Raw genomic sequence first — 25676 nt, forward strand, 5'->3', positions numbered from 1 at the left:
AGTCCACATTTACAGGAAAAAACTGACCACTAGGGGGCGAAAACCCCCAACATGGTTAGCTGGCCTCCTCAGGTTACACACTTCTCCTTATTTTAGATGGTCCAGAGTGGGATTATCCTGCGAGTGATCCCAGATGTGCTCAGGTGTGTGTAGGTGAAGGTCACGACTTTGACCTGTGAGGATGAGTTTGAAGGATGAGGATGAGCTTCCTCACAGAGATCTTCCTCCAGATCTCCTCGACATTCCGCCGTCAGCTGTTGGCAACTGAGATTCCCCTCTGCGAAACAGTTGCGGCCCAGCTCGTCTCATCACGGCGTTAATCTGAGACGACACTCGGGAGACAGCAGAAGCGCTGATGTCGGCGCCGCCGCCACCGCCGCCTCGCCGCTGTCACGTTTGTTCAGCGTGATCCTCGCGTGCAGAGGCGGGAATTATGCATGTTCTGTCGCCGGGTCAGGAAGTAGCAGCGAGGCACTGGTGAAGAGCAACCTGGGACGCTTGGAACCACCTGGTGAGGATGAAGCATAAAATCAGAGGTGAAACCAGAACCAGAACATCTGTCCTGACTGCTTCTGGAAGAATCCTGCTTTATCTACACACCAGTATCTCCAGGAGCTTTACGGAATCCCACAGCCTGACCCTCAACAAGCATCGGTGGGAGGAAGAACTACCCTTTAACAGGAAGAAACCTTGAGCGGGACCAGGCTCATAGAGGAGGACCCTCCTGCTGATGGTGGGCTGAGTAAAGGAGAACAGAGGGAACAGACATACATTAAATGTGCAAATACATTATTTACACACACACACACACACACACACACACACACACACACACACACACACACACAGCTTACTTGACACGAATCACCACCAGACATTAAACGCTCGTTGGCCTGATGAGGTCAGAGGGCAGAGCTGGCGCATCATCGTCAGAGGTTCAATGAGCCGTGAAGTCGATTCAGATGAACCGTAAATGTGAAGTTTCTGCTCAGAAAATGTGATTCTGATGCTTTAGATCTGAATAAAAACTCATTTAAGTGTAGTTTATCCTGAGTTTGTTCGAGGTTTTTGTTTGCGCCTGTGCATTTTTCGTTAACATCAGATTAATGAGACAGAAAATCCGACTGTAATGTTACTGTATTATTAGAACATAAAGTCTGTGCTCATTTATTTTACATGACTGAAAGGATTTTTCACTACTTCCTAAATTCAAAACAGAAGTGTGACCTGAAGCCTCTGAATGCTAATGCTAATTAGCTCATGGTTTTTAATGACGTGGTCAATAGTAATCAATCCCAAAAATGTAAAAAATATGACAGCAATATAAAGTTAGCATGCTAGCCTATGAGATAGTGCTAATAGTTTTAAAATGATTAATTAGTAACATTCTTTTTAAGAAACGAGTCATATTATGGAATAAGCTCAGTTAAAAAGTCAGAATAAAATCTTTTCTGCAAGTTTATAGAGTAAAAAACATTTTAAAAACATCTTTTTAATGAGAGTGACGACAAACTCAGGAGTGATTTTTTTTAAGAAAGGCAAGTTTATTTCAAGCACGTATTTATAAAAATATGATCTGAATCAACAAGAATAATAAATAGAACACCTGACGTTCCGCTCGTCAGTACAATCAGGATCCGCCTCACATCAAAGGCACTAGCATCGCCCAATCACAATCCAGGTGACACGCATGACAGCGGGGGAGGGGTCAGGACAGGCCAATCACAGCTTCCACTCTCACTTCATCATCCATCGGTTCCTCTTTTTCTCGTCTCAACACAGGAAGTAAAGAGGCTGAAAAAGGAAGCGCTCGTCTCTGCCAGCGCCCCCTACAGGCTGCAGCGTCATTAGGTTAGCGCTTAAAACTCATGAAACAGAAATGATCTCGGACTGTCTCAGTAGGGAAAAAGATTGCCAACGTTTTTAAAGGCTTCGCTGAACCGCTCTGGAGTGATGAGGTCATGTGGTCATGTGATGCGTCGACTCCGCTGTAGCCAGAAACTGACGTCACCTGATGACATTAGATAAACAAGCACTAAACTGGCTGCAGGCATGGGAAAAAAAGAATCATTTGATCTAAGAGGAAACAAAATTTATACTCAAATGAACATTTCCTGCAGTCCATTAACTGGATATTTTTAATTGCATTTCAGTCGAGCTGCTTCGTCCACAAAAGGGAAACCTTATTGTTCCATGTGCGGTTTCTATATTTCGTGTGACAGCAGATGCTAATGTTGGCTGATGTTCGCTAGCTAGCTAAGGATCAGAATGAGCTCATCTGAGCTTCTGTTGATTCTTCTTCCTCAGAAGTTTTGATTTTTGCAGCAGATGAAGAGGAGAATCTCTGGAAGAACGATGTTGCTCAAACGTCAGGAATCAGACAGCAGACGCACAAAAATCCAGTGACAGACTAAATCTAAAGGGATCTTTTCCTGATCACAGCTGCTCCTCATCACCTCAGATCCAATCAGTGATCAAGTTTTTGGTTACACAGAATTATCTTCTTTTGCTCATCCATAAATGTTTTTTTTCCAGCTCCGTCTCCTTAGAAACCCCAGTTTTGCTGAAATTCATTGAAAGTTTTGAATCAATTCAATCTAAAAGTTGGTTCAACCTTTACATTTCTTTGAATGTGAAAAAGAAGATTAGAGCAGGGATATGTAGTGCAACATGCGGGTCAAAGGTGGCGTGAATGTGGTGGAGACGAGTCACGTGATACAGCTGAAGCTTGCACACGCTCGCTCATGCAGGACATCCCTGAAGCTGCAGAAACGCAACAGATGGATTTTCAGGCCAGAAAACGTCTAAAGAATCTGTAATAATGGTTCAAACTTTGTCAATGTTATTCATTGGTTCTGATTGACAGTAAAAAAAAATATTAAATACGTCTCAGTTGAGTGGAAAGAGATAAGGCTTGGCTCCTCCTCCTGCTCAACAGGCTCCTCCTCCTGTCCAGCAAGCTCCTCCCCCTGCTCTACAGGCTCCACCTTCTCAAGACATTTCCTCAGCCTCCACAGAGTCATCCAGAATGCCCCGATTGTCAGCACACATGGTCCAATGTTCTTTAAATAAAGCTACTCATGTTCCCTTTGTTCACCAGCGATCTGAGAAGATCCAGGAACATCTGCAGGTCTTTAAAGCTTCACCATTCAGCGGTGCGTCAAGTTTTTAGATGTTCCTCTGGGCGGTGAGGTACTTGAGCGCAGCTGAGCCGTACTTCCTGGACAGGTCCTGGTGGAACTCGTCCTTCAGGATGTTCAGACAGTTTCGATAACTGGAACTGGAGCGGAACTTGGAGATGTCAAAACTGGGAGCATGGGGCATGTGGATCATGAAGGCGTTGGGGAGGACCATCAGGTCGTACTCCTGCAAGAAACAGGTTCAGAGGTTGATTTTGGAATGACAGAATATCAACAATTCTCTACGGTCGGAGCAGCATTAGCATTATCAACAGAGACGGGAAGTTTCCGCAGATGTACCTGTGCGTCCAGCTCCATGATGTGGGACACCTTGTTCCAGCCGAAGCCCACAAAACGCTGGTCGTACTCCGGACAGTCCCTACGAACCACCACGTACGGCTCAAAGTCCGGTTCCCACTCCACCTTGTACGGTGTCGTTGCCGTTCTCCATTTGGCATAGTTGGTGGGAGCATGACCTTTAGGCCACACGTGATACCTGAAGGAGCAGGAAGTGATGTCATACTCAGGGCGACCTGTGTGTGTGAAAGCCACTGGACGGTTCGAGTACCTGAAGGTGTAGAGAGTCCCCATGTCCAGCATGGAGAGCAGTTCCGCTTTGGATTTTGGGAAGGACAGACGGTAACGAAGCGTCTCGAAGGCCGGAACCACCAGAGCCTTCTTGGTGTGAGCCATGTCCATCTGAAGCACGGACTTCCTGCGTGGAGGGACAGAGATGGTGAGACTCCTCACACCAATGGCTCTGGTTCGCCATCCAGGCTCAGGTTAGACCACTGGTGTGGACTTGTGTCTCCAGGAATGTTCTGGATTCTGAACCAGAACCGTGGACTCGGCATCCACTGAAACTTACCTCAGGTACTCGTACAGGCCGTACATGGGCAGGAAGTCCACATCCGTCAGGAACACGTACGGCGTCCTGGCGTTCTTCAGGGCCACGTTTCTCACCAGGTTCACCGGGTAGAACTGTCCCTCTTTGTAAACGATGTGGTACCCGACATTCTTGCGGTTCTTTAGGACCTCCGAGGCCTGGGCGTAGCGCAGAAACTGCTGGGCCTCAGCGTCGGACATGTAGAGTGCAAGGCTGATGGGACCCTCCCAGTGCTTACAGATGGCCTCCAGCATCTGCAACCTGCAAGAAACGCGCTGTCCATGAGTCTGCCAACACCAGCTAGCATCCAGTCCACCAACCAAAGATCTCTACAGACCAGCAGGAGATAAAAAGGCCACCTGGCTGCGACCGCATACCTGTCCATGGACAGCTGGGCCACCAGTGTGATGTCATCCTCAGTGGGCGTGTATTCGTACTGTAGGAAGTACAGGTGCACGCGGTGAGCGGTCAGTCGCTCGCGGCGGAAGTCGTAGCACTGGTCATCCTCATCAAGCTCCTCCAGAGCCGCCTGCAACTATGGAGGCGACAACAGCGCCGATCAGAGCCAACAAGACCAGACTTGTCTGGAAACTCTGACAAACACTTCTTTCCCATGTTCTAAATACGCCAACAACAAGCTTCAGTCACTTCAGGGGTGTGAACCACCATGTTTCTACAGCTCTGTCGGCGTGTGAGCCTCCGTTTTCTTCAGAAAACTCCACACACACACACACAGCGGACAAGAAGGTCAGGGATGACAGTCTACACACCAACTTCCTGTTGGACCGAGCTGTGACTTTTGACCCCCACCACTCCAGAAGAACTCCCTGTTGTCTTCAAACCTCTTCTCTCAATTTTACATGGCAGAACATCAAGTCAGAGTTCTGAACTCCAGTAACCATCAGTCTGGTGGAGATGGGAACTTCTTCCAGGTGGCCTCATTGTTTGTTTCGGAACCCCCTGGTGGAGTGATGAAGATCTTCTGAACCAGAACCACAGTGTGGTTGTGTCTTCATCTCAGCTGCTGAAGCTCTCAGCTCCTCAGCGGTCGTCAGAAGCATCTTGGTGACCTCCCTCACTCATTTTCATAATTATCTTCTAAAACCTCCAGACGTTCAGTGGCAAATATTTAGCTAAATAAACTAACAGGAAATGACACGGTGTGTGACCTCAGACACTTATGGTGTCTTACCCTGTATGTGGTCAGAATGGGTTTCATATGGGTCCTTTAGATCTTCTGGTTTTAAAGGTCTCACCTGGACGTTTTCTGGACTGGACTGGCTCGGGCAGCCGAACAGTTCTCTTCTCAGTAGGTTCCCATCATACTCCAGGAAGGTCAAGTAGAGGTTCCTGAAGAACTCCACATGTTTGTTCTTCACACGAAGCTTCTTGGGAGAGTTCCAGTGGATCACCTGAGACGGCAGCGTGGAGACAAGTCAGACCGGGCACATTTATTCAACAGTTAGCAAACCGTTGAGGTTCTTTCCCCTGTAGCGGAACATCAGGAGCCCACCTTCAGGTCGGACACCTCGGTGTAGCATTGCTCCGAGCGCGTGTGGTCGGACAGCTGGACGTTCCAGAAACAGGGCAGCTGGTGCACCAGGACCGGGTTCTGCTTGATGAAGGCATTGAAGATGTCCTGTACAGAAGAAACACGAGGAAAAACCTCAGCAGCGTCCAGCACAGGAGTGAAAGAACCAGCTGGTTTGGAAGAGATATTGAACAATAGTCCACTGCTAGCTCATGTTTGTCCCAGTTAGCCTATGCGTGAGTTTGGCCACGTTGCTAACAGCCAGCTAACCCATCCGAGTGATTCCTGACCTGGTCAGCCAGTGAAGTACTGAGCATGCTCATTAGTTCCTTCTCCGCAGTCAACCTCCACATCTGCTCCCAGCCGATTCTCCGCAGGCGCTCCAGGTACAGAAGAATCACACCTGCGAGACCGACAAGCGGAAGTTTGCTTCCTTTGTGACGCCATCATGTTTTTGTCTCCTGTCACCCGTGTTGAAGAAGCCGTTACCTGTGTTGAAGCCTCGTCCCAGCGCAGGCCAAGGTTTGTGGTTCTTCCAGAGGTTCCCCAAGTACCAGTCGCTCTGGTTCTCCACCAGGCCGATCACCTGTTTCTCTGAGGACAGGGCAGATTACAGGATTATCTGAAGTCAGGTTGAGAATGACAGAGATCTGGGGAAGTTTAAATGACTACAAAAGCTTTGGTCTCACCTGTGAACTTCCTGAAGATGCCCCAGAGCTCGGCGATGTCGGTGGCGAAGGTGATGTCGGTGTCCAGCACGATGACCTTCCTCAGGTCGGACGGCAGGGCTTTGGTGAGCGTAAGTTTCATCAAGCCGTAAATTCCTGAGTAGTGTTTGTTTGGTATCCAGGACACCTCAGACTGAAACCACAGAAGAAGAACACACATCCTGGAGTGAGGTGCTGTCTTGTCCATGCTGTCGTCACGATGATTACTTTCTACAGGTTTTCATCCAGAGGAGCCTTTTTTAAACTGTTTAATGGCCTGAGTTAGCATGGTGTCATCAACTGTAACAGATGGCTGTGAAATCTCGCCTGTATTTAAAACAGGAAACACTGAAGAAGAAGCCGATTAAAAGTGTGAAATATAATCAGGAGAAGTTGACATAGCAATTAGCATCGTGAAACAGCACTTAAATCTGCGTCCATCATTGTCTTAACCAATCAGGATCAGAGTCATACAATCCTACCATGTTTTGTGTGTGTGTGTGAGTGTGTGTGTGTGTGTGAGTGTGAGTGTGTGTGTACCTTGAGTTCATCGGCGTCATAGAAACTAACTTGCACAGACGGAACCATCCAGGACTGAAAGAGAGAACTCAGGATCTGATTGGCTACCGTGTCTGTGATGAAGTGGAAATGAAGGGGATTCCTCCTGGAAAAGAGTTGTTGGTTCACTCATCTTTGCAATGGTGCCAAAAATTTAACAACTTATTAAAAATAATAATTAATAAATAATAATAATCATTAATCAAAATAAACATTGGCAATACAACTTAGCCTAGCATAATGCTAATGCTATTCGTGCTAAAGAATGTAGCCTAGCGCAGCGTGATGATGAACACAGCAACATGGAGGTGGGGTCACGTACGTGGTGACATCATCAATCGTTGAGGCAAAAGACTGTTATTGTTGATATTTAATGCGAGTTCATTAAAATCATTATCGATCATCTTGTTTTCACACATTTCATTGATGCTAAGTTTGGCTACAGTTGCTAAAAGAACAATAACAAACCATCCTGACCTGTGGAAGAGGACAGACTTGACCAGCGTGACCACGTCTCTGCTGGCGTTGTGACCGGCACAAACGCACGCCACATGGATGAGCTGCGGGAGGGAAGAGGAAGAGCGCATCATTTCCACCACACGTGATCAGCCGTGCCGCATCACTCAATACGTTTGAGGTCACTAGTGGGAAGCTCTTCTGATCTTTGACCTCTTCACATCACAACTGTAATGGGAAACGACTGAAAGCAGCCGAGCTCATGGAAGCGCTGAAGCTAAAGTGCTAACGTTCAGAGTCTGATGTCGCGATTGCGGATTCTGGTCAGGAAATGACATTTTCGCTGACCTCGCACTTCTGGACGACGGGGGATCGGGAACATTCAGTGCGGTTGCTCTTCTCCTCCGCCGTGTTATCGCCGTCCTCGGGGCCCGTGTCCGCCGAGGCCACCCACTGCTGGTTGCCGTAGTTGCCGTCCTGTGCTTGGGCGATGACATCCTGCGACTGGCTGAGTTGCAGGCGGATCTGACGGTTCTCCTCCTCCACCTCGCGAACCCGTGACTCCAGGACGGCCCGCTCCAGGACCTGGGCTGCTGGCGTGTCGGCCAGACAGGGGGTCAAGAAGAGGGAGCGACCATCTGTGGGGGAGGGGCGAACCAGTTACACACCACTGACGGCCATGGTGTTCCCACTCAGATCTCAAAAACCTGCAGGTTGTTCTATTAAAGCTAGCGAGATGTAAAGCATTAGCAACGGTGGGCGTGGCCTGGTTTCCTGGGCAACGTCGACAGAAACAGGACTGATCCTAATCTGAGGTCAGTCTTTACTGGAAGAACACTGGACAATCAAACTAGTTTGTGGAGCTCCACAAAGCTCCACATTGGTATATTTCTATTTATATTAATCCGCTGCTAAAAGTAGTTCCACTCTTCATCTGTAAACTGTTTTGTTCCACCTTTTGTTCCATCACTTCAGAAACGGATGAGCTGGAAACATTTAGTCAGAAGGACATAGAGAGCCCAGTTAGCAGAAGAACAACTATTGATTCATTATTGACGTTTTCTGCTGTGGCCGTCTGAGCCGAACCGCAGCCTCAGATTAAAATATCTTCATTATTCGTGTTGAACTGGCTGATTACTGGCCGATCAGCGCATCGATTAACTGCAGCTCGGGTATCGACCCGTGTTCTGGGATATTTGTTTCTAAGGCGACATCGCGGTTGAACTCACTCTCCAGGTTTCCGGCCAGCAGGTAGAGCCAGGTGAGCAGCACGACGGCCACCAGAGACGCCGCCAGCAGCTTCAGGCGTCCACGGAACAGCAGGTGCATGATGGGAGGGCGACGCTGAGGTTCAGGGGTGGGGGTGGGGTTCAGGTGGGGTTCATTCCCTCATCAGACCCCCGCAGCATCTCTTCATCTGCAGAGAGACGAACCATATGGTTCTAAATCCAAGAGCAACCAACCAGATCACATGACCATGGTTCGCCAACAACAGCGCAACGAGAGAAAAGTAAGACGTCAAAAGAGGGAAAAGTGACCCGAGTCTGTTGGTCACATGACCCAGGTCATGACCCAGGTCGGTGATGGAAGAAGCTGGAAGACGGTGAAGGACGTGTGTCTGTCTCAGTTCCAGGTCACGCAGGTCGCGACGCTCAGCGCGGCCCAAAGGACGGCGAGGAAAAACAGCCGGAACAGAGAGAAACTAAACAGCCACCAAGTCTCAACAATCAGCAAGGTCACAGATCTGCAGAACACATTCTGCTTGGAGAACCTGAACTGGATCAGTCAGGAGGAACCTGAACGGCCAGAACACGCTCCAGATTCACCACTTTGGACTCAGCAAAACAAGAATAGGTGGAGCTGAAGGTTCCCCACCTGGATGACCTCATCACCACCACCACCACCACCACCACCATCATCATCACTATCTTCATCTGAAGGTTCCCCACCTGGATGACCTCATCACCACCACCACCATCATCATCACTATCTTCATCTGAAGGTTCCCCACCTGGATGACCTCATCACCACCACCACCACCACCATCATCACTATCTTCATCTGAAGGTTCCCCACCTGGATGACCTCATCACCACCACCACCATCATCATCACTATCTTCATCTGAAAGTTCTTCACCTGGATGACCTCATCACCACCACCACCATCATCATCACTATCTTCACCTGAAGGTTCCCCACCTGGATGACCTCATCACCACCACCACCACCATCATCACTATCTTCATCTGAAGGTTCCCCACCTGGATGACCTCATCACCACCACCACCACCACCATCATCACTATCTTCATCTGAAGGTTCCCCACCTGGATGACCTCATCACCACCACCATCATCATCACTATCTTCATCTGAAAGTTCTTCACCTGGATGACCTCATCACCACCACCACCACCATCATCATCATCACTATCTTCACCTGAAGGTTCCCCACCTGGATGACCTCATCACCACCACCACCACCACCACCATCATCATCATCACTATCTTCACCTGAAGGTTCCCCACCTGGATGATCTCATCACCACCACCACCACCACCACCACCACCACCATCATCACCATCATCATCATCATCATCCTGTTTGACAGGAACGTGAACCCTTGACTTTGGGGCGTGGTTACCTGGGTGTTGTAGTCCATAAAATGTTTGTCATTGGACTACAAAAATGGCTGGATTTACAAAACGCGTCCCTTATATCTTCTTCCTGTTTATCTTCTATACGCGATGATTGTGGACGTCACCTCTCTGCCTGCTTTAAGCTGACAGGACTTAAGGAGTTAAGCTGTTTTATATCTAACATGAAAACTGAGACGTGCAAGAAAAGACGCTGAGACGAGAGGAAATTAAAGGAGGAGAAGAAAAGAGTGGCCGGAAAAGGTCAAGAAACCATGGAAAATGAGAGCTGGCAGGAGAAAGGTGCTAGTTAGTGGTTTAAGTGGTTCTGGAGAGAAGCGGCTGACGACTGTGAGCGAGGCCATCGAGAGCAGCGCTCAGCAGAAGATGATGGATTCATTAAGATCTAAGAGATCCGCTGTGGCTCGGCCATGTTCAGAGTCCATCAGAAGGAGGCAGGAAGTAAAGCAGCTCCCCTCCCTGTGTGTGTGTGTGTGATCCCTCAGATCAGATCAGACTCCCGTGTGTGTAATCCGAACGCGTCGCTGCCTCCTGACGTCCGATTGGCCATTTTGTGTCCCGACAGCGAGTTTCCTGTCGGAGGTTCTCGACTTTCCATTGCGACACGCTGACCTGCCCTCAGGATTAATAAATCTTTGATTTATCAGTGTAAAATGGGATCAGGATGAAGTAGTGGGTTTGTGGTGGGGGGGGCAGGGGGGCGGAGTCAACCTTTTCTATTTCTCAGAGACGTGACAGGAATCGCCGGAGCTGATCTGTTTTGAGACGTTCCCGCCGTCCTAAATTTACACGAGAAACCACTTTAAGATCGGACACAAATTACCAATCACATCAGTTGTGTTTAATAACTTAACCGCTACTGAAGGTGGGCGCCACCCCAGTCTTAAAAAGGTCCTCAGCAACTTCAGCTGGAGTTAGCTCGCAAGTTAGCACACTGCTCAAAAAGCGTCCAAATCCCCCCAGCTGTGATTGGCTGCCCGCGGCGTCGTTATTTGAATTCAAAAGTCTGAACTTGTCAAATGCAGAAATCCCGTCCTTTATTTTAATATTTTAATTTATGAAGCTGCAGAACCACGAAGATCACCTGCGTGATGAGACGCGTCAGGACTGGAGGTGAAGCATCAGACGTTCCTGCAGTGCTGGCAAGAACCGCACGCTGAAACCTGGATTAAAGTCCGTCTTCACCTGCTTCGCTTTGATGCTGCCAAAGAGAGCAGGAGGACGAAGATGAAGAGGAGCTGCTCCTGCAGGGGGAACCGAACCCGTCTCCAGCAGCTCGCTCCAAAATCAGCTAAAGAGGAAGCAGAAAGACTTTTTCTTCGCTCCTACCTGGAGATTTCCCTCACCGTGCAGGCTGAGACTCAGAACGTGCGCTCACACGTCCAGGTTTACATATGAAGTCAACCCAGCCCTTCCTCCTCCTCCTCCTGCTCCTCCTCCTCCTTTTTCAGAGCTCAGACCCAAAACAGAGCTGCATTTTTCCCTCCATCAGCAGTTTGTTCCAGTTCTTCAACCTTGAACAGTTTCACTCCCTGACCCGAACCCACTACAGCTCCTCCCTCTCCTCTTCATCCTCCTCCTCCTCCTTGCCTATAAACATAAATGTCCTCCACCTCCGTCAGCTCTGGTTTCAGCCTCCCTGTGCTCCTGCGCTCTGACAGATGGGGGGAGAAAAGGTGGAAAGAAGAGAAATAATAGAGAAAAGAGTGGTGTCACCTTACACAGTGAGCAATAATGGAGCGGAGCATTGTGGGAGATTTTTTTTCAAACAGAGGAATGTAGAGAAGAAAAGCCTATCGCTGCTTCAGTTTGATAGCGAGAACACTAAACAGACTCATTCATGCTATCACTTGGCAGAGTTAGCACACATAAGCCCACAAAGGTTAAACAGATTTAAATCAGATGTTGCTAGCTGGTGTTAGCGTGGACGCTGTTTGCTGAAGAGGTGATGTTAACATGTACGATGTGGGAGAATTAGGATTCCTGCCCGCAGCGATCCCATAAACGTCCTTCTCTTTATATTGAATTGTTGACTCTAGTGATGAGTTGCTAGCACTGTAGCAGTTAGCCACGTAAGCCAGTGTGGTCATTTAGCATAGACTGTGGGGATAACCATGGTGACCGATGTGGCATGTGACCAGTGATAATAAAAAAGTGGAATTCAGAGAGCGTTGTCTCACACGTGACGGCTGCTTATGACTCTGGTTACTAAGCAACCAATTGAAATGCAGCAGGAGATGATTCACAGATCAATGTGATGCACGCTGTTCCATTGTTGACGTTTCCTGTGTTGCGGCGGCATGATCACCATAAACACGTCATGCACGCTTCAAAGCTGATCCCAGGTCAGTTCTCACTGACAACCTTTGACCAGAGCGTTCCAACTAACCAGTTTGGAGACCAGTTCAGCCATTTCTGACTTCTGCTGTTGTTGGTTCCATTAATCTGCAAACTACGACTTTATTTCACTTATTTGACCTTTATTTCAGCCGCTTTTTGAAATCAAAACCTTTCAAAAGTTCAACTGCTTGTGTCAAACAGTAACTAACCTGGATTTACACTTGGATTAACGCCAGCAAAGGCTTAATCAATAATCTGTCCAGATCTTTGATCCTCGACCTGCTGCAACAGGGATAACCCCGCCCCCAAGCCCCTCCCCCTTTTCCTGTGCCAGGAAGTGTCGGGTTGAACCACGACGGACCAAATTCCAGACAGGTCATGAATGCCACACGCCGGCTTCACGAGACAAATATTTCAGTAACGAGGAAAATCTTCAAACCGTCACCATGGCGATAGGAAATCCCCAGGTGTTTCCTTCACATTGTATCCCATAATCACAATTCTGACTCTTTAATGAAATAAATGGAAATGAAAAGATTTTGTTTATTTCTAGGGTTTGGTCAACAGGGTGTTTACTGCAGTGGCGCCGGTTCCTGACCTCATTGTGATGCCTCTGCTGCTCTTTGATGTTACGAGATCAAAGAAAGTGAACTGAAACTCGAGTTAATTCCGTCCACGGTGATGCCAAGTTCCTGCTGTGAGGTCAGCCGAGGATTCAATTCAGGCCGCCGGGTACTTCCTGTCAACCAGGTCACGTCCGAAACAGATACAGGTGAGATCATCGTCCTTAAGAAGGTGTCTGTGTGTGATTATTATTGATTGTCAAACCAAAACTACGTCGTAGTCGTCATAGTGTTTCGTATAGTATAACACAAAGCTCCACCCCCTGAGACCGACAGGACCCTATGAGTACAACCCATTCAATCAGAGGCTGGTATAGGGTCAGAGGTCAAAAGCATTAAGCGTGGGAGAGCCTTCTTACAGGTCGCCCACGGCAACAAGTAGCACTGGGGCAGTTTTGGACGCAGCAGAAATGTTTATGACCTCCTAAACAACCACCAGACGTGATGAAAACGTCAGCATCTCACCCAAAATCCCAGCATGCACCTCTTCCCAATCAGAGCGTAAAAATCCGACATGAAGCCGCAGAAGAAATGAGCTCAGAAGAAGAAGGAGGAGGAGAAAAACTGACCGGAGTGACTCCCAGAGTGAAGAAGCGGCTCAGCCGATGACGGCGCCGACGTCCTTCAGGAGAAAATCAAGGCTGCAAAAGAAAAACAAATGCGATGACAAAACAACCCAAAGAACCCTGAGAACCATTCCAGCAGAACTCTGAGGGAAACAGCGGAACCGAAGCAGCTCAGATCCCCCGACTGGATCATCATTACTAAAACCACAAGAATGGTGTCAAATCAGGTCATGACTTCCTGATTCTATCATCCGTGGATGCTTTTGGCACTAGAAGCTACATTTTACTAAAAAAGTGTGCATATTGAATCAAGTCCAAATCTGCCTGCCACCGCTGGCTGACAGCTGCTACAGGCAGCCACGTTCTTCTCGTCTCTACCACCGAACCACTACCACCACTTTTAGCTCCATTAGACAACAAGCTAGTGACCTGAAATGGAAGCTAGCTGGCTGTGTGCCAATACACAAAAAAGGGGAGAGGAGAGGAGAGGAGAGGAGAGGAGAGGAGAGGAGAGGGTAGGAGGAGAGGAGAGGAGAGGAGGAGAGGGGAGGAGAGGGTAGGGGAGGGGAGGAGGAGAGGAGAGGAGAGGGTAGGGGAGGAGGAGAGGGTAGGGGAGGGGAGGAGGAGAGGAGAGGAGAGGGTAGGGGAGGGGAGGGAGGAGAGGAGAGGAGGAGAGGACATGAGAGGAGAGGAGGAGAGGAGAGGAGAGGAGAGGAGAGGAGAGGAGAGGAGAGGAGAGGAGAGGAGGAGAGGAGAGGAGAGGAGAGGAGAGGAGAGGAGGGGAGGGGAGAGGAGTGGAGAGGAGAGGGGAGGGGAGGAGAGGAGCAGAGGGGAGGAGGAGAGGAGAGGAGCGGAAAGGAGAGGAGAGGAGCAGAGGGGAGGAGAGGAGAGGAGAGGAGAGGAGGGGAGGGGAGGGGAGGGGAGAGGAGAGGAGAGGAGCAGAGGGGAGGAGAGGAGAGGAGCAGAGGAGAGGAGAGGAGAGGAGAGGAGGGGAGAGGAGGGGAGGGGAGCTTTGGGGGGGTTCTTCTATTATTTTTATCTGTGGATGCATAGAACACGTTGGTGTCATCTCACCGGACTTTGTCTCAAAATAAACTCTGTGTGTGTGTGTGTGTGTGTGTGTTTGTGTGTGTGTGTTGAGCTCTGTCGGTGTCATCGACCTAGAGAAATGCTGCCTGGGGGGGGGGCTCTGATCTTATCTGGAGCCACGACAAATCTCCGCACGCATGCTGACATTCTAATCTGCATCTGCATCAGAGGGTTCGGGGTGGGGGGTGGGGGGTGGGTGACAGTGGGGGTGGAGGTGATGTGCAGCTATGCTGACCTGCTGAGGGGGGGGTGGGGTGGGGGGGGTTCAGGCTGATTTTAGAGCCTCTCTGTTGTTTGTGTGCTAACAGTCTTCTGACGGTTCACACCAGGAAACAAAAGCGGTCGTTAAAGAGCCTGAATATGGGGGTGGGGGGGCTCGTCTCTGCAGCATTGACTTCTGGGAGCTCTGTCAGACAAACACACATATATATATATACACACACACACATATATATATTTGGTCACGTTACCACCAGTGGGTCAACGTTTGAAGAAAGTGCCGGTAAAGCTCTGCCCCCTGACCCCCAACCCGCTGTACTGGACCAGGAGATTCGAGCATTACATGGTAAACCACAAACACCTCGGCAGCGGCGCTGTTCTGCCGTGACTTTTTAGGAAGATGAACATAAATCTGCTCTCGTGACTTGTCACCCAAATAAAAAACCCCAGCGACTACTGCTGCAGGAATCTGCGCTAGCATTTATGATGGAACACCTTCACCGTGCTGGGCACCAAACCAGTGGGGGGGGGGGGGCTCAAGCAGCTCCTTCAGGAACAGACTCAGACGCCCGGTGTTCCCTCAGGTCTCCGTTCCCACACAGACTCGATAATGCTGCACTATAACACCCTGACACTGTCACACTCCCGAGGAAGCCACAGCCGAGCCGGCTTTTCTGCTCCACCTGGCATGTGAGGATCCCAGGTGAAAGCGTGTCTACCTGGTAGGACAGAAAACCCGGCTCGGCTCCGGCCCTCTTGGACTGCACCCCTGCCTTCGTGTTCTCCTCCCGCTCATTTCATCTGGAAGACCGTGGCTGTTTCCGAAACCACACACTGGTTCCCTCTTCACTACTCACTACATGGGGGACATGGACTGAGTGAACTACGTAGCGCACTCAATTTAAAGTTAGCATTCGGACAACGTCATTAACGGCGCACGTAAAGTGACGTCCTGGTGTCGCATAATAATTACGAACCGGTCGCCGGGAAAAGTGGCCAGGTCCATTTAATTATCGTAACCCATCAGAAATACATTCAGCGGTCATTTTATGAAAATGCAATATTTTACCCGATAATTAACTTTATATAATAAAATGAAATATTAATGTCAATAATAATACAATAATAATTACTTATTACCTAAAATAATTAATGTCCCTTGACATTTTCAAACCAAGACGTGGTGGAACATTCTCAAGTCATATTCCGCTGTAGTGAAAACATTTAATAGAGAAATTTTTCATCAAAAAATGGATCCAGAGCTACTTTTCATCTTTGTAAATATTCTTTTACTAAGATTCTGTTGCCTGGTGAGGAACAGACGATTCCGAAGAACAATTTTAAGTGAGGGGCGAGGGATCAGTGAAGATTGATTGATTTTTTTTTTACACATTTATGTTGTAATATTTTAAGATGATCATATTGGACCCCTACTGAAAAAAATTATTATTTCCAAAAATTTAATATATCAAACTGCACAGTAGAAATTACGTTAAAAAATGTATCACGTGATACCGTAAAGGCTGATGGGATACATTTTCCGAGTTAGGGTGCTCGCTTCGCAGTGCATTGTGGGATATATTGAGTGCACTACATAGGGTACAGCGATGCTCACTAGCAATTCGGACACTATTTCAAAATGGTGTCCACACTATTGAGTGCACTATGTAGGGTATAGGGGGTGGTTTCGGAAACAGCCCATATCTTTGTTGCACGTATTGTTTTGGAGTTTATATATTTGACCCTGTTATTTAATCCTCCGTCTTAAATTGTTGTCTTTAAGCTGCTCTAACAGTGCGGGATCAATAAAAGCTTATCTTATCCCCGACGCCAGCGGAGGGGGAGGAGCCTCCCGCCCATCGTCGGCAGGTTGCTGTAATCTGAGAACGGCGACTCGGTTTCTTCTTCACTCGTCTGAGTTTCAACTCAGAATGTTCAGAGCTGCTGAGCCGCAGATAAGACAGATTTGGTGATGAGTTCAGGGACTCGGGGAAACTTCTGCCTTTGGATGGAGATGAGGAGGAGGGGGCTTAAACAGCTTCTGCTCCTGCGAGGGCCACGGCGAGCAGGAGGAGCAGCAGCTGCCTCCCACTCTCTGGTTAACCTGAACTTTTTGAAATGGAACATTTATATTTCAAATCTCAGGTGAAATCAGGTAAACAAGCAGCAACTTGAGCGATTTTCAGGATATCGATTGTAATCCCTCCGAGACTGATGACAAACAGTCGTATGTCAGAGAGACGAGACGGGTGTTTGATCACAGATTAAAGTCCCCACGTGACAGGAAGTCACATCAACTGTACACGTTTATTTCAGACTCTGCACAAACTTGGATTGGGCTTGTTCGCATTAGCATTAGGTTAGTTGGTAGTTCTGTTGCGACGCAAGGTTCTTAAATGTAAGTAAATAATATTAACTTTCAAACGTTCAATCCCTTACTATAACTAAACACATCTAAACCCCTAAAAATAACCCTGTTTTAAACACCTCTGAAGTCCTGATGACAAGATTACATGTCCCCACTTCCCAAAATTCATATTGTTGCTCATCAAATGCATGTTGGGCAACAAAAAGCAGCATATACAAGAACACACACACACACACACACACACACAGAGTGCATCAGCGCCTGCAGACGCTGTAAAAAGAACAGGGAAGTGACGTTCAGGCACCTATGTTAGAATCAGTAACAGGACTGCAGCAGAGAGGTCCAGGCAGGTTCTCCCAGCTGGGATCAAGAACATCAAGTGAGTTATGTAAAGATGACACATCCCAGTTGTTACATAAGGTTCCTTATTTTAAACCAACATCTACTGTTGATTTCATACTACAGACCCGTTTATGCAACAATTTTGGGTGAAAACGTAAAGCTAAGGTTCCATTTGGGCTGTCTGTTTGCAGCAGAACACCTAAAAATGGAGCGATTTCAAAATGATACCAAACTGGGGTTCGAAAACGCCGTCGCATCTGTCGCGTAAACACAAAACCTAGCGCTTTTCCGATATGTGGTCCCCTGCTCCGGGGGGGGGGGGGTTCTTATGTAAACGGGGCCTAAAGGTCAGAAAGCCCTGCGAGAGTCACAGAAAGGTGTCGGACAACAACATCAGACACAGACGAGCAGGTCTGATGTGAACCTGCGGACGTGAGAAAGCAGAAGAAAACAGGTAACACCGCCTCACCCCAACCCAAGGCCCCCCTACAGCTGCAGCCGCCCACCAGCTGAGCCCAACGGTGAGGCGGGGCCGGTAAACGGACCTCGCCGAGCTTCTGAGAGGAGCCGGAACCTTCAGAGATTCTGGTCACGGCCCCTGCGAGTCGAACAACTCAAACATTTAACAGCCAGACGGGATTTTGTTGAGGTTCAGCACTCGAGTCCATCAACCGGGACCGGGTGACGAGTTCTGACAGGGTCAAAGTAAGAATCCCTCCATGCACACATGGCAGAGCCGAACCCCCCCCCCCCCATCCCCCGCTGGGTTCCCCTAACTTATCCGCTGAAACAGTCATTCACAAATCCTGCCTGACCACCTGTGGCAGCCATCTTTAATCTGGAGTATTTAAAGCAGAAATCCGGATGAGAACACAATTCCACCCATCTGTGTGTGTGTGTGTGTGTGTGTGTGTCGGAGAAGGGAAACGGCCCCTTCTGCCTGGTCAAACATCTGATTCTCCACTCTTTGTGTGTGTCCAGGGGTTGTAAATTAATCAGTAATTACCAGCAGAGCTGTCAGCTGGGTTAATGAAGAAACCATTAAGAGGGGGAGGACATGGGGGATGGCGTGTGTGTGTGTGTTGGGGAGGGTCATAAACAAAAGATAATAGCCGCTCGTTTAATCTTAATTCATGATGAATGTGCCAATTATTACGGAATAAATGAATGGAAGCAGAGTTAAACAACAAATGGTCACTCTACATTGCGATGTGGCCCAGGGGAACGTTTGCTGCGTTAGCATCTGCACCACCGATCCATTCTTTATCAGCAGGTACATCGGAACACACCAAACCACGTCCACATATCTTCATCTCTGTCCTGAAGAAACGATGTCCACAAACGTCTCACCTTCTGACGGACAGACTCGGTCCTGACAACAATTGACGAGCGGCAGAAGCTCAGCAACAATCAGTAGCTGCTGATGATCCAGCTGCTGCTGATTCTGAACAGAGGTTCTTAGAAGAACAGGCAGAACTCTTGGTTCTGGAAGAGTTTCAGTGATGAATGCATTACAGTCACTCAGCACAGCTTGTAGCATTAATATTATACAGCTTATACCTCTGAAATATTGATCAGCCATATTTTAATGGCCACTTAAGCTGCAGAGCAGACAGGAAGTGCTCGTTAGCACGGCTAACAGCAAACACAAGCTTTTTATCTTTTCTGCTGTTAGCATCTAAACAATCTGCACATTTTTAAAAGGAAAAGTTTGATTTTAGGAAATAATCTAATTAATTTCAACCATTTGGTATCCATCATGTTTGACGGTTTTCATGTTAACTTAGCATAAATGCTAACTTAAAGCACCCCCTGCTGACGGGCTGCAGTATCTCACATAAGCTCCACCCCCTCTATCTTTTCAGCATCTCCAGACCTTTAGGAACGACCTGAGCGGGTGAAGAGCCAGAAGAAAAGCAGGAAGAGCTCAGAGAGCAGAAGCGATGAGGCTGCAGACAGAAGCTCCAGAAGCTAAACACCGATGAGCATAAAAGCCCGATAACTGGAGTAATCGGATCATCAACTGATCCAAAGCCTTTACCTGCACTTCAGACAGCTAATAATGGAAAACTTGATTTACATGTTTCAGTCCAGTTATCCGATTATTTCAGAGGTCAAACGTGGTGATTCGACCTTCCTGCTGTCTTCCAAACATCAGTCTGGTCTTGTTGGGGTCTGTTGGGCTTTCAGGTTCAGGTGGACAAAGACAGTCCAGGACTGTGAAGCCGGTTTCTCGTAATCATATTACTAGCATTTTCTGATGAAATAGGATTCCCTGAATAATCTGATATCTGCAGATCAGATTTTACGGGTCATGTAAAGCGGAGGAGAGCTTTGGGAAGATCTCCTCACAAACCTGCCACTGATTCATACAGTCAGGATAAAAACTGAACTTGTGTTCTTCTGGTTCTTCATCACATCAAGTTTGATGAACCGTCCGCACACCTGAGCCTCCTGCATGTGCTCCTCTGTGCGTTTTCACGAGAACAAAGATCTTCGTTTCTCTAAAAAAAAGAACCCGAAACTTTGGAATTTACCCACATTTTTCCAAATTCCACCCCCAAAACATCTGAACTCCAACAAAGCCTCCAGGGGTTGTTTATGAGCTGCTCCTCTCTGTGTTCATTGAAGGTAAAGTGATGTTTTCTTTTAGTTTAAATCAGCAGTTTTATTTATTTACCACAATAAATAATCATTCAGTCATAAGTGGAGGAAAATAACAAAAAATGAGACGGACAAAAATGACGTTAGAGATCGCTTATTAAAGGAACTTCCTGTACTTTGTTTTGTTTTCAGATACAATCAGTCATTTATCAAAGTCTGCTCAAGACAAACATGAACTATTGTTTCTCAGATTAATCCTCGCAATTAGTAGAGCAATAAGCAATTAGTAGATGGGAAATTACGCTAATTAATGATGCGATAAATATTGTGATTACTAGGTCAGCCCCTAAAAATGCAGCTACATCAGATCAAGACACAGGTCACACACACACACACACACACACACACACACACACACACACACACACACACACACATTAATACATTAATCCATGGAAGCAACCGATAAGTTCCAGCTCAGAGTCAAAGATGACAGATGTCCCTCACCTGTACCTGTAGTTATGAGCTCCGTCGCTCTGATTCAGACCAGAAAATAATCCAGTAGATTTAAAAATCATCCTCTAATCCATCCACAGGCGGAAAAAACAGCCCCTCAGCAGGAGGTGGCATCGCCGCGGATCCTCGGGACCGCAACGGTGACGGTCCGCCATCAGAAAGACTGCAGAGCTGCAGAGGACGAGGCCGAGGCCACCCAAACTTCAGGCCGGACGCGGTGAGTCTTGGTCGGGGAGAGCAGAGTGAAGGACACCGCTGCTGAGTGCGGCTCTCCGCGGTGAGACCAGCAGAGACTCGCTGCCTTCCTCCAAAGGAGCCGACCGCAAGAGCTCCTCCCACAAACCGAGATAAACCCCTCCCACCCCCCTGTCAGCCAATGGGAGGCTCCCTGCTCTCTCTCTCTCCTTCTTGGTCTCTCTATCACAAGTCAATCCGTTTAAATCAGTTTTCTTTCAATTTTAACAGCCAGAATAATTCATGTCGGTTAGTTCAATAATGCCGTTAATTATTACATAAATTAGTTTTGTTTATTGAATCCGGAGATTAAATTTGACCTCTTCCGAAATCCAGATTGTCTTTCAAAGGGAAATTTAGAAGGCACAGCTTCATATTAAAATGTCTACCCCCCCCCACACACACACACCTTTTTTGGTAGTAAATGTGAATTTATTTGTAAATTATTTGTGAATTTTGTAAATTGTGCAATAAACAGAATTTGCTTTAAATCAGATCGACTGCTGCCTCTAGAGGCTACATTGGGCACTACAGCACAGGGCAGAGTGGCTGGTGGAACCGCTCGGTTAATGAAACATTGTCCTGTTATAAATCGATTTTGGAATCTGGACTTATTGAATGATTGACAGCGAACGCTTCGGCCTTCATCTCCTCCACCTCATCGTCAACAGCAGCAGCTCTGATTCCCACAGAGATCATCAAAAGTTTGATCGGAGAACAAAAAGCTGCAGAAAACTCTCTGCATCAATAATTCATACACACACACACACACGCACGCACACACACGCACGCACACACACGCGCCCACACAAATGCACAAATATTCAAGGTAATGCAGAAGACTTCATATGCAAATAACCCATATGTGCTGCCCGTCACTGCAATGTGTGCGCGTGCGTGTGCATGCGTGCATATGCGGGTGTGTGTGTCTCTGTGTGTGTGTAACAGCACAGTCATCCAGATACCCTTTGAATATCTTCCCTGACCTCTGACACACTCCATGTTTGGCTTCCTTCTTTATATTATATTATATTATATTATTATGCTAGCATTAGCCCCATAAGCTAATTGAGTTTTATTTCCTGCCAGAAGGACATTCCACATAGTTTTCAGTCCAGGAAGTTCTCCATGACACAATGAACAAGTGTTTGATTCATACAAATATACTGAAGTCTCTGGATTGTAGATGGATTCATTTTCTAATTTGGAAAAAATAAAATCTAGGTGTTTTTTCCTCTCAACAACGACAACGCTGACAGGCTGCTGCAGATGGGATGTTAATATTTGATGAGCTGCCAGATGGTGGTGAAATCTGAAAACACACAAGGGCGAACACACACACACACACACACACACACACACTTCATCTTAACAAACAGCAGAACTACAGGAAAGGAAAAAACGAAACCTGCTTCTGCCAGAGTGACCTAAACCTCCACAGAGGGGGCGGGGCTTGTGAGCTCTACAGCTACCAGCCAGCAGGGGGCCCTCTCCATAGTTTAGCTTCATGAAATCAGCCAATTCTACTCTCCTACTGGACACCTGGGAAGGAAATGCTGGGCTGTGTAGGTCAAAGTCTGTGTGGACAGCTGCAATGTCACACACCAATAAAAAGACAAACGTCAAAGCCGCCAATGGATTGTGATAGAAAACAACTTCCTGTGTGAGTGAGCAAAGATGGCGACAGTCTGTGGCGTTCCAGATGAATGGTCGGGCTCCCTGCAGGCTGACTGGCAGAAGCTAGAAGACTGTGTGAGGCGACACTAATAAAATCTGGATGAAAACACCGCGTCCTCATGTTCACTTGATGGATTAGCTCATTCCGCTCAGATGTAGCCTGAGCCAGAGAGCGGCGCTGAAAGGCCTCCCACCAAAACCATTAAATTAGCTGTGATGGCGGCGCCGACAGAGCAACGGCCCAGGTCTGATTCAGATGCCTCAGACTCCGTGTGACGGGCGGAAAGTCGATTAATCAACGGTTTAAAAGCTGTGAGATAAATGTTCGCCTGCTTGGTCACGATTTAACAAACCTGACAAATAAAGGATGACAATTCAAATTAAGGCAGGAACTCGGAATTAAGACATGCGTTAAAGGAGATTCAAAGGAAGGGCATTTATGCATCTGAGCCAGCAAATTTCTGCTGGTGTCTTTGGATCATTCCAGCATATTTTAATAATTAACATCATCCCTCATCTTTAAATCCAAACTCAAACACTCCAAATCTGCTGACTCACTCTGATTATTTACACCTTCACTTTCAAACAGTTCAGTGGTGGGTTTTTGGCTTTTGTTTTGATATTGTTCCATTGATTCTTCTCAGTCTTGAGTGTTGCAAAGAAGTGCTGAAACAAAATGACTTGTTACTATTTTTGAGAAGGTCAAACGGAACTTTTGTTGGCTAAGAGGCAGTTTTGACTCTGGAGGTCTGTGTTAAATAAGCGTCTGAAACAGGACTGAGATGAACAGAACACTGACTAAAACCTGAAGAGAACAACAAGGTTTGCAGGGATTCTCGAGTGAGGAGGCGCAGGAGGTGGAGGAGCAGTAATTCAACCGGATTAATACGGCGTCTCTTACATCAAGATGGCAACAAAGTCCCTTTAACAGGAAGGAGAGCAGGAGTTGGACGAGCAGGACATAATACACTTCTGCTGCTCCTCATTCATGTTAGTAAAGTTGGTAAGAGGATGACAGCTTGGATTCCATGGTTACTGTGATGGATGATAGCTACGGTTGTTGCCATGGTTACAGGCCTTCTGGACCATTTGTGATAAAATCATGTGAAATCAAGAGTATACAAACACGATAAATGTGTCTGATTGGCTGGTAGATGATGAATCAGCAGCTCACCGAGTGTCTCCTGGCACGGCTGCTGCTGTGGAGAAGCCGGAGCGCCCCCCGGTGGCCGGCTGCAGCGGGGCCGCTAAGCCAACACAAATCACTGAAAGGCGAGCATTTGGATTTTATTGAGCGTTACAGAAAGACGTTGCTGGACTCGTCAGTGCTTATTTGCTGAGCCAGTCGAAGAAGTCTGTGACCGACTTCAGCACGAGGCCTCTTCCGCTTTGCTCCGCAGCGCCCTTGCACTCATGGAAAGTGTCTTCCTTGATAATCCCTTCGTCAAACAGGACGTCGAACAAAAGATGCAGCACCTCTGCAAAGGCGGAGGACAAACACGACTGCTGGACAGCGGTAGAGTCGTCAGAGCAAACGTGGACGGACGAGACACTCACTGTGCGGGCGCTCCATCCGCTCCAGCAGGTCCTCCAGAGCATGAAGAGCCTCCAGCTCCTTCTGCCCGTCGCTCAGGTATTTTCTGAGCACCTCTGACCTCTCCATCAGGTCACACGCATTCACGTGGTGAACAGAACCCGAAGCTACGAGCAGCACATTCAGTTATAACACAGTTATGACGAGACGTTTTTTCCCAAATGGACATTTCATTCCCAGGTGATGTCTCACTTACTGGCAGAAATCGCAGCCTGACACACCGAGGTCACCAGCGCCCTGACGAACTGAGCGGACTCCCTTTGTCTCTTGTCAAGGTTGCTCTACAACATAAAGCCAGTTTAATTTTGTATTATCTGTGCAATTGTGCTGAAGCCCCTGCAACGTAGTCCCTAACCTCGATCCAGGCCATCATTTGCCGGTTGGTGCTTTTCCCCAGCAGCAATCTGCTCAGCGCTTCCGTCACCTCGTTGCCAACGGTGATCTCCATCTCATTTTCTGCCTCCTGAACTGAGGGAGTCTGTAGAGCTGAAGGAGAGGGGGCGCTCTCCCCCTGATCTGCAGGGGCAGAGAGACATCAAACAACTTTTCATATTTATCTCAGACATTTGCAACAGCAGCCGGTCATATGTCTCGATCGGGTCAGTCCTGGTTGTTCTGACCGCCTGATCTGGTGAACTCCGCCTCCTCCTCCTCCACCTCTTCCTGGGAGGCCACGTCTGGGGTTGCCGTGACCTTTGGCTTCTTAACATCTGCACAGTTGGTGGAGGTAAAGGAGAAGGAGCCCAAAGATATAAAAGAAGACAGAGTTCTGAGGTGAAGACACCTGAACGCAGCAGCGTCCTCATAACGGGACTCCCATCGATGAGTCTGCTCACCCTTGGAAACGGCGACCTCCTCCTTCGACCCTTTCAGCTCCGACTGTTTGTTGCTCCCAGAGGGAACGTCATCACTATCGACCCTGCCGCCACCGTCCTTCTGGGGTGGTTTTTGTAAGGAGGAAATGCAGCCATCCTTCAGGAAATCGTTGCACGTTTTCTTCACAAACACTTTCTAAAAGAAACACCGCAGTCATTTTCAAACCTGGACAGATTGGATTTGTCATCATCGAAGCGCAGAAAATCAAAGCAAATATAGATGTAATTCAAATTAAATGGGCCAATTTCCGAGAAAAAGCAGTTTTATTGAGTGTAAATTGCACCTTATCCTTTGCTTTCGTGCTGATGGGCTGGTTATTCTTCATCACTTTTGGTTGCTTGTTTTCCCCCATCTAGTCGATGTGCTGGTGGTTGAGAATACGTTAAGAAACCACAGATTACAGCTGCAACGGTAGCTCTTGTTGGTGTTGTTTGGTGTGGCTTTGACGTGTAGTTTAATGTCAGTGCCTTTGATGTTGTTATTTTTTAGATCATCACATTGATGTCATTCACCAACGAAATTCATCACTTTTTGTGTTTTTCCTGCTGAACTCTGACGTTTGATCAAAATTCTATTTGAACGGTGAAATTCCTGCGAGTTTGTAGCATGGCGAGGCTGTGGGACAGGAACGCGGGTGGAATCTGTTTTCTTCAG

The 25676-nt window shown here is 47.7% G+C and overlaps 2 protein-coding genes across 9 annotated transcripts; both read right to left on the minus strand.

The window, feature by feature from the left end:
* Positions 1–1520: 1520 nt before the first annotated feature.
* On the minus strand, positions 1521–23862 carry LOC115252050 (LARGE xylosyl- and glucuronyltransferase 2). Of its 7 annotated transcripts, none has more exons than XM_029846341.1 (16): positions 20633–20954; positions 13507–13578; positions 8547–8734; positions 7666–7955; positions 7339–7421; positions 6844–6967; positions 6286–6457; positions 6086–6190; positions 5887–5999; positions 5579–5704; positions 5322–5477; positions 4443–4600; positions 4048–4326; positions 3748–3894; positions 3480–3675; positions 1521–3366 (listed from the first exon to the last, which is right to left on the minus strand). In XM_029846341.1, exons 3-16 carry the CDS (start codon positions 8644–8646, stop codon positions 3169–3171), a joined length of 2247 nt encoding a protein of 748 aa, XP_029702201.1. In that variant the 5' UTR covers positions 8647–8734; positions 13507–13578; positions 20633–20954; the 3' UTR covers positions 1521–3168. The 7 variants fall into 7 exon arrangements, with proteins under 7 accessions (XP_029702201.1, XP_029702199.1, XP_029702197.1 ...); XM_029846339.1 differs by lacking the exon at positions 20633–20954 and adding an exon at positions 23727–23862 and having other exon boundaries at positions 3169–3366; XM_029846337.1 differs by having other exon boundaries at positions 3169–3366; positions 20639–20954.
* Positions 23863–23866: 4 nt separating this feature from the next.
* Positions 23867–25441, minus strand: LOC101071516 (eukaryotic translation initiation factor 4 gamma 3-like). 2 transcript variants are annotated; one of them, XM_003969707.2, is made up of 7 exons: positions 25306–25441; positions 24983–25157; positions 24767–24856; positions 24502–24662; positions 24343–24427; positions 24110–24253; positions 23867–24030 (listed from the first exon to the last, which is right to left on the minus strand). In XM_003969707.2, exons 1-7 carry the CDS (start codon positions 25372–25374, stop codon positions 23882–23884), a joined length of 873 nt encoding a protein of 290 aa, XP_003969756.2. In that variant the 5' UTR covers positions 25375–25441; the 3' UTR covers positions 23867–23881. The 2 variants fall into 2 exon arrangements, with proteins under 2 accessions (XP_003969756.2, XP_029702228.1); XM_029846368.1 differs by lacking the exon at positions 24767–24856 and having other exon boundaries at positions 25306–25386.
* Between the last annotated feature and the right edge of the window lie 235 nt (positions 25442–25676).

The sequence above is a fragment of the Takifugu rubripes genome, chromosome 13 (genome assembly GCF_901000725.2).
Source record: "Takifugu rubripes chromosome 13, fTakRub1.2, whole genome shotgun sequence".
Lineage (NCBI taxonomy): Eukaryota > Metazoa > Chordata > Actinopteri > Tetraodontiformes > Tetraodontidae > Takifugu > Takifugu rubripes.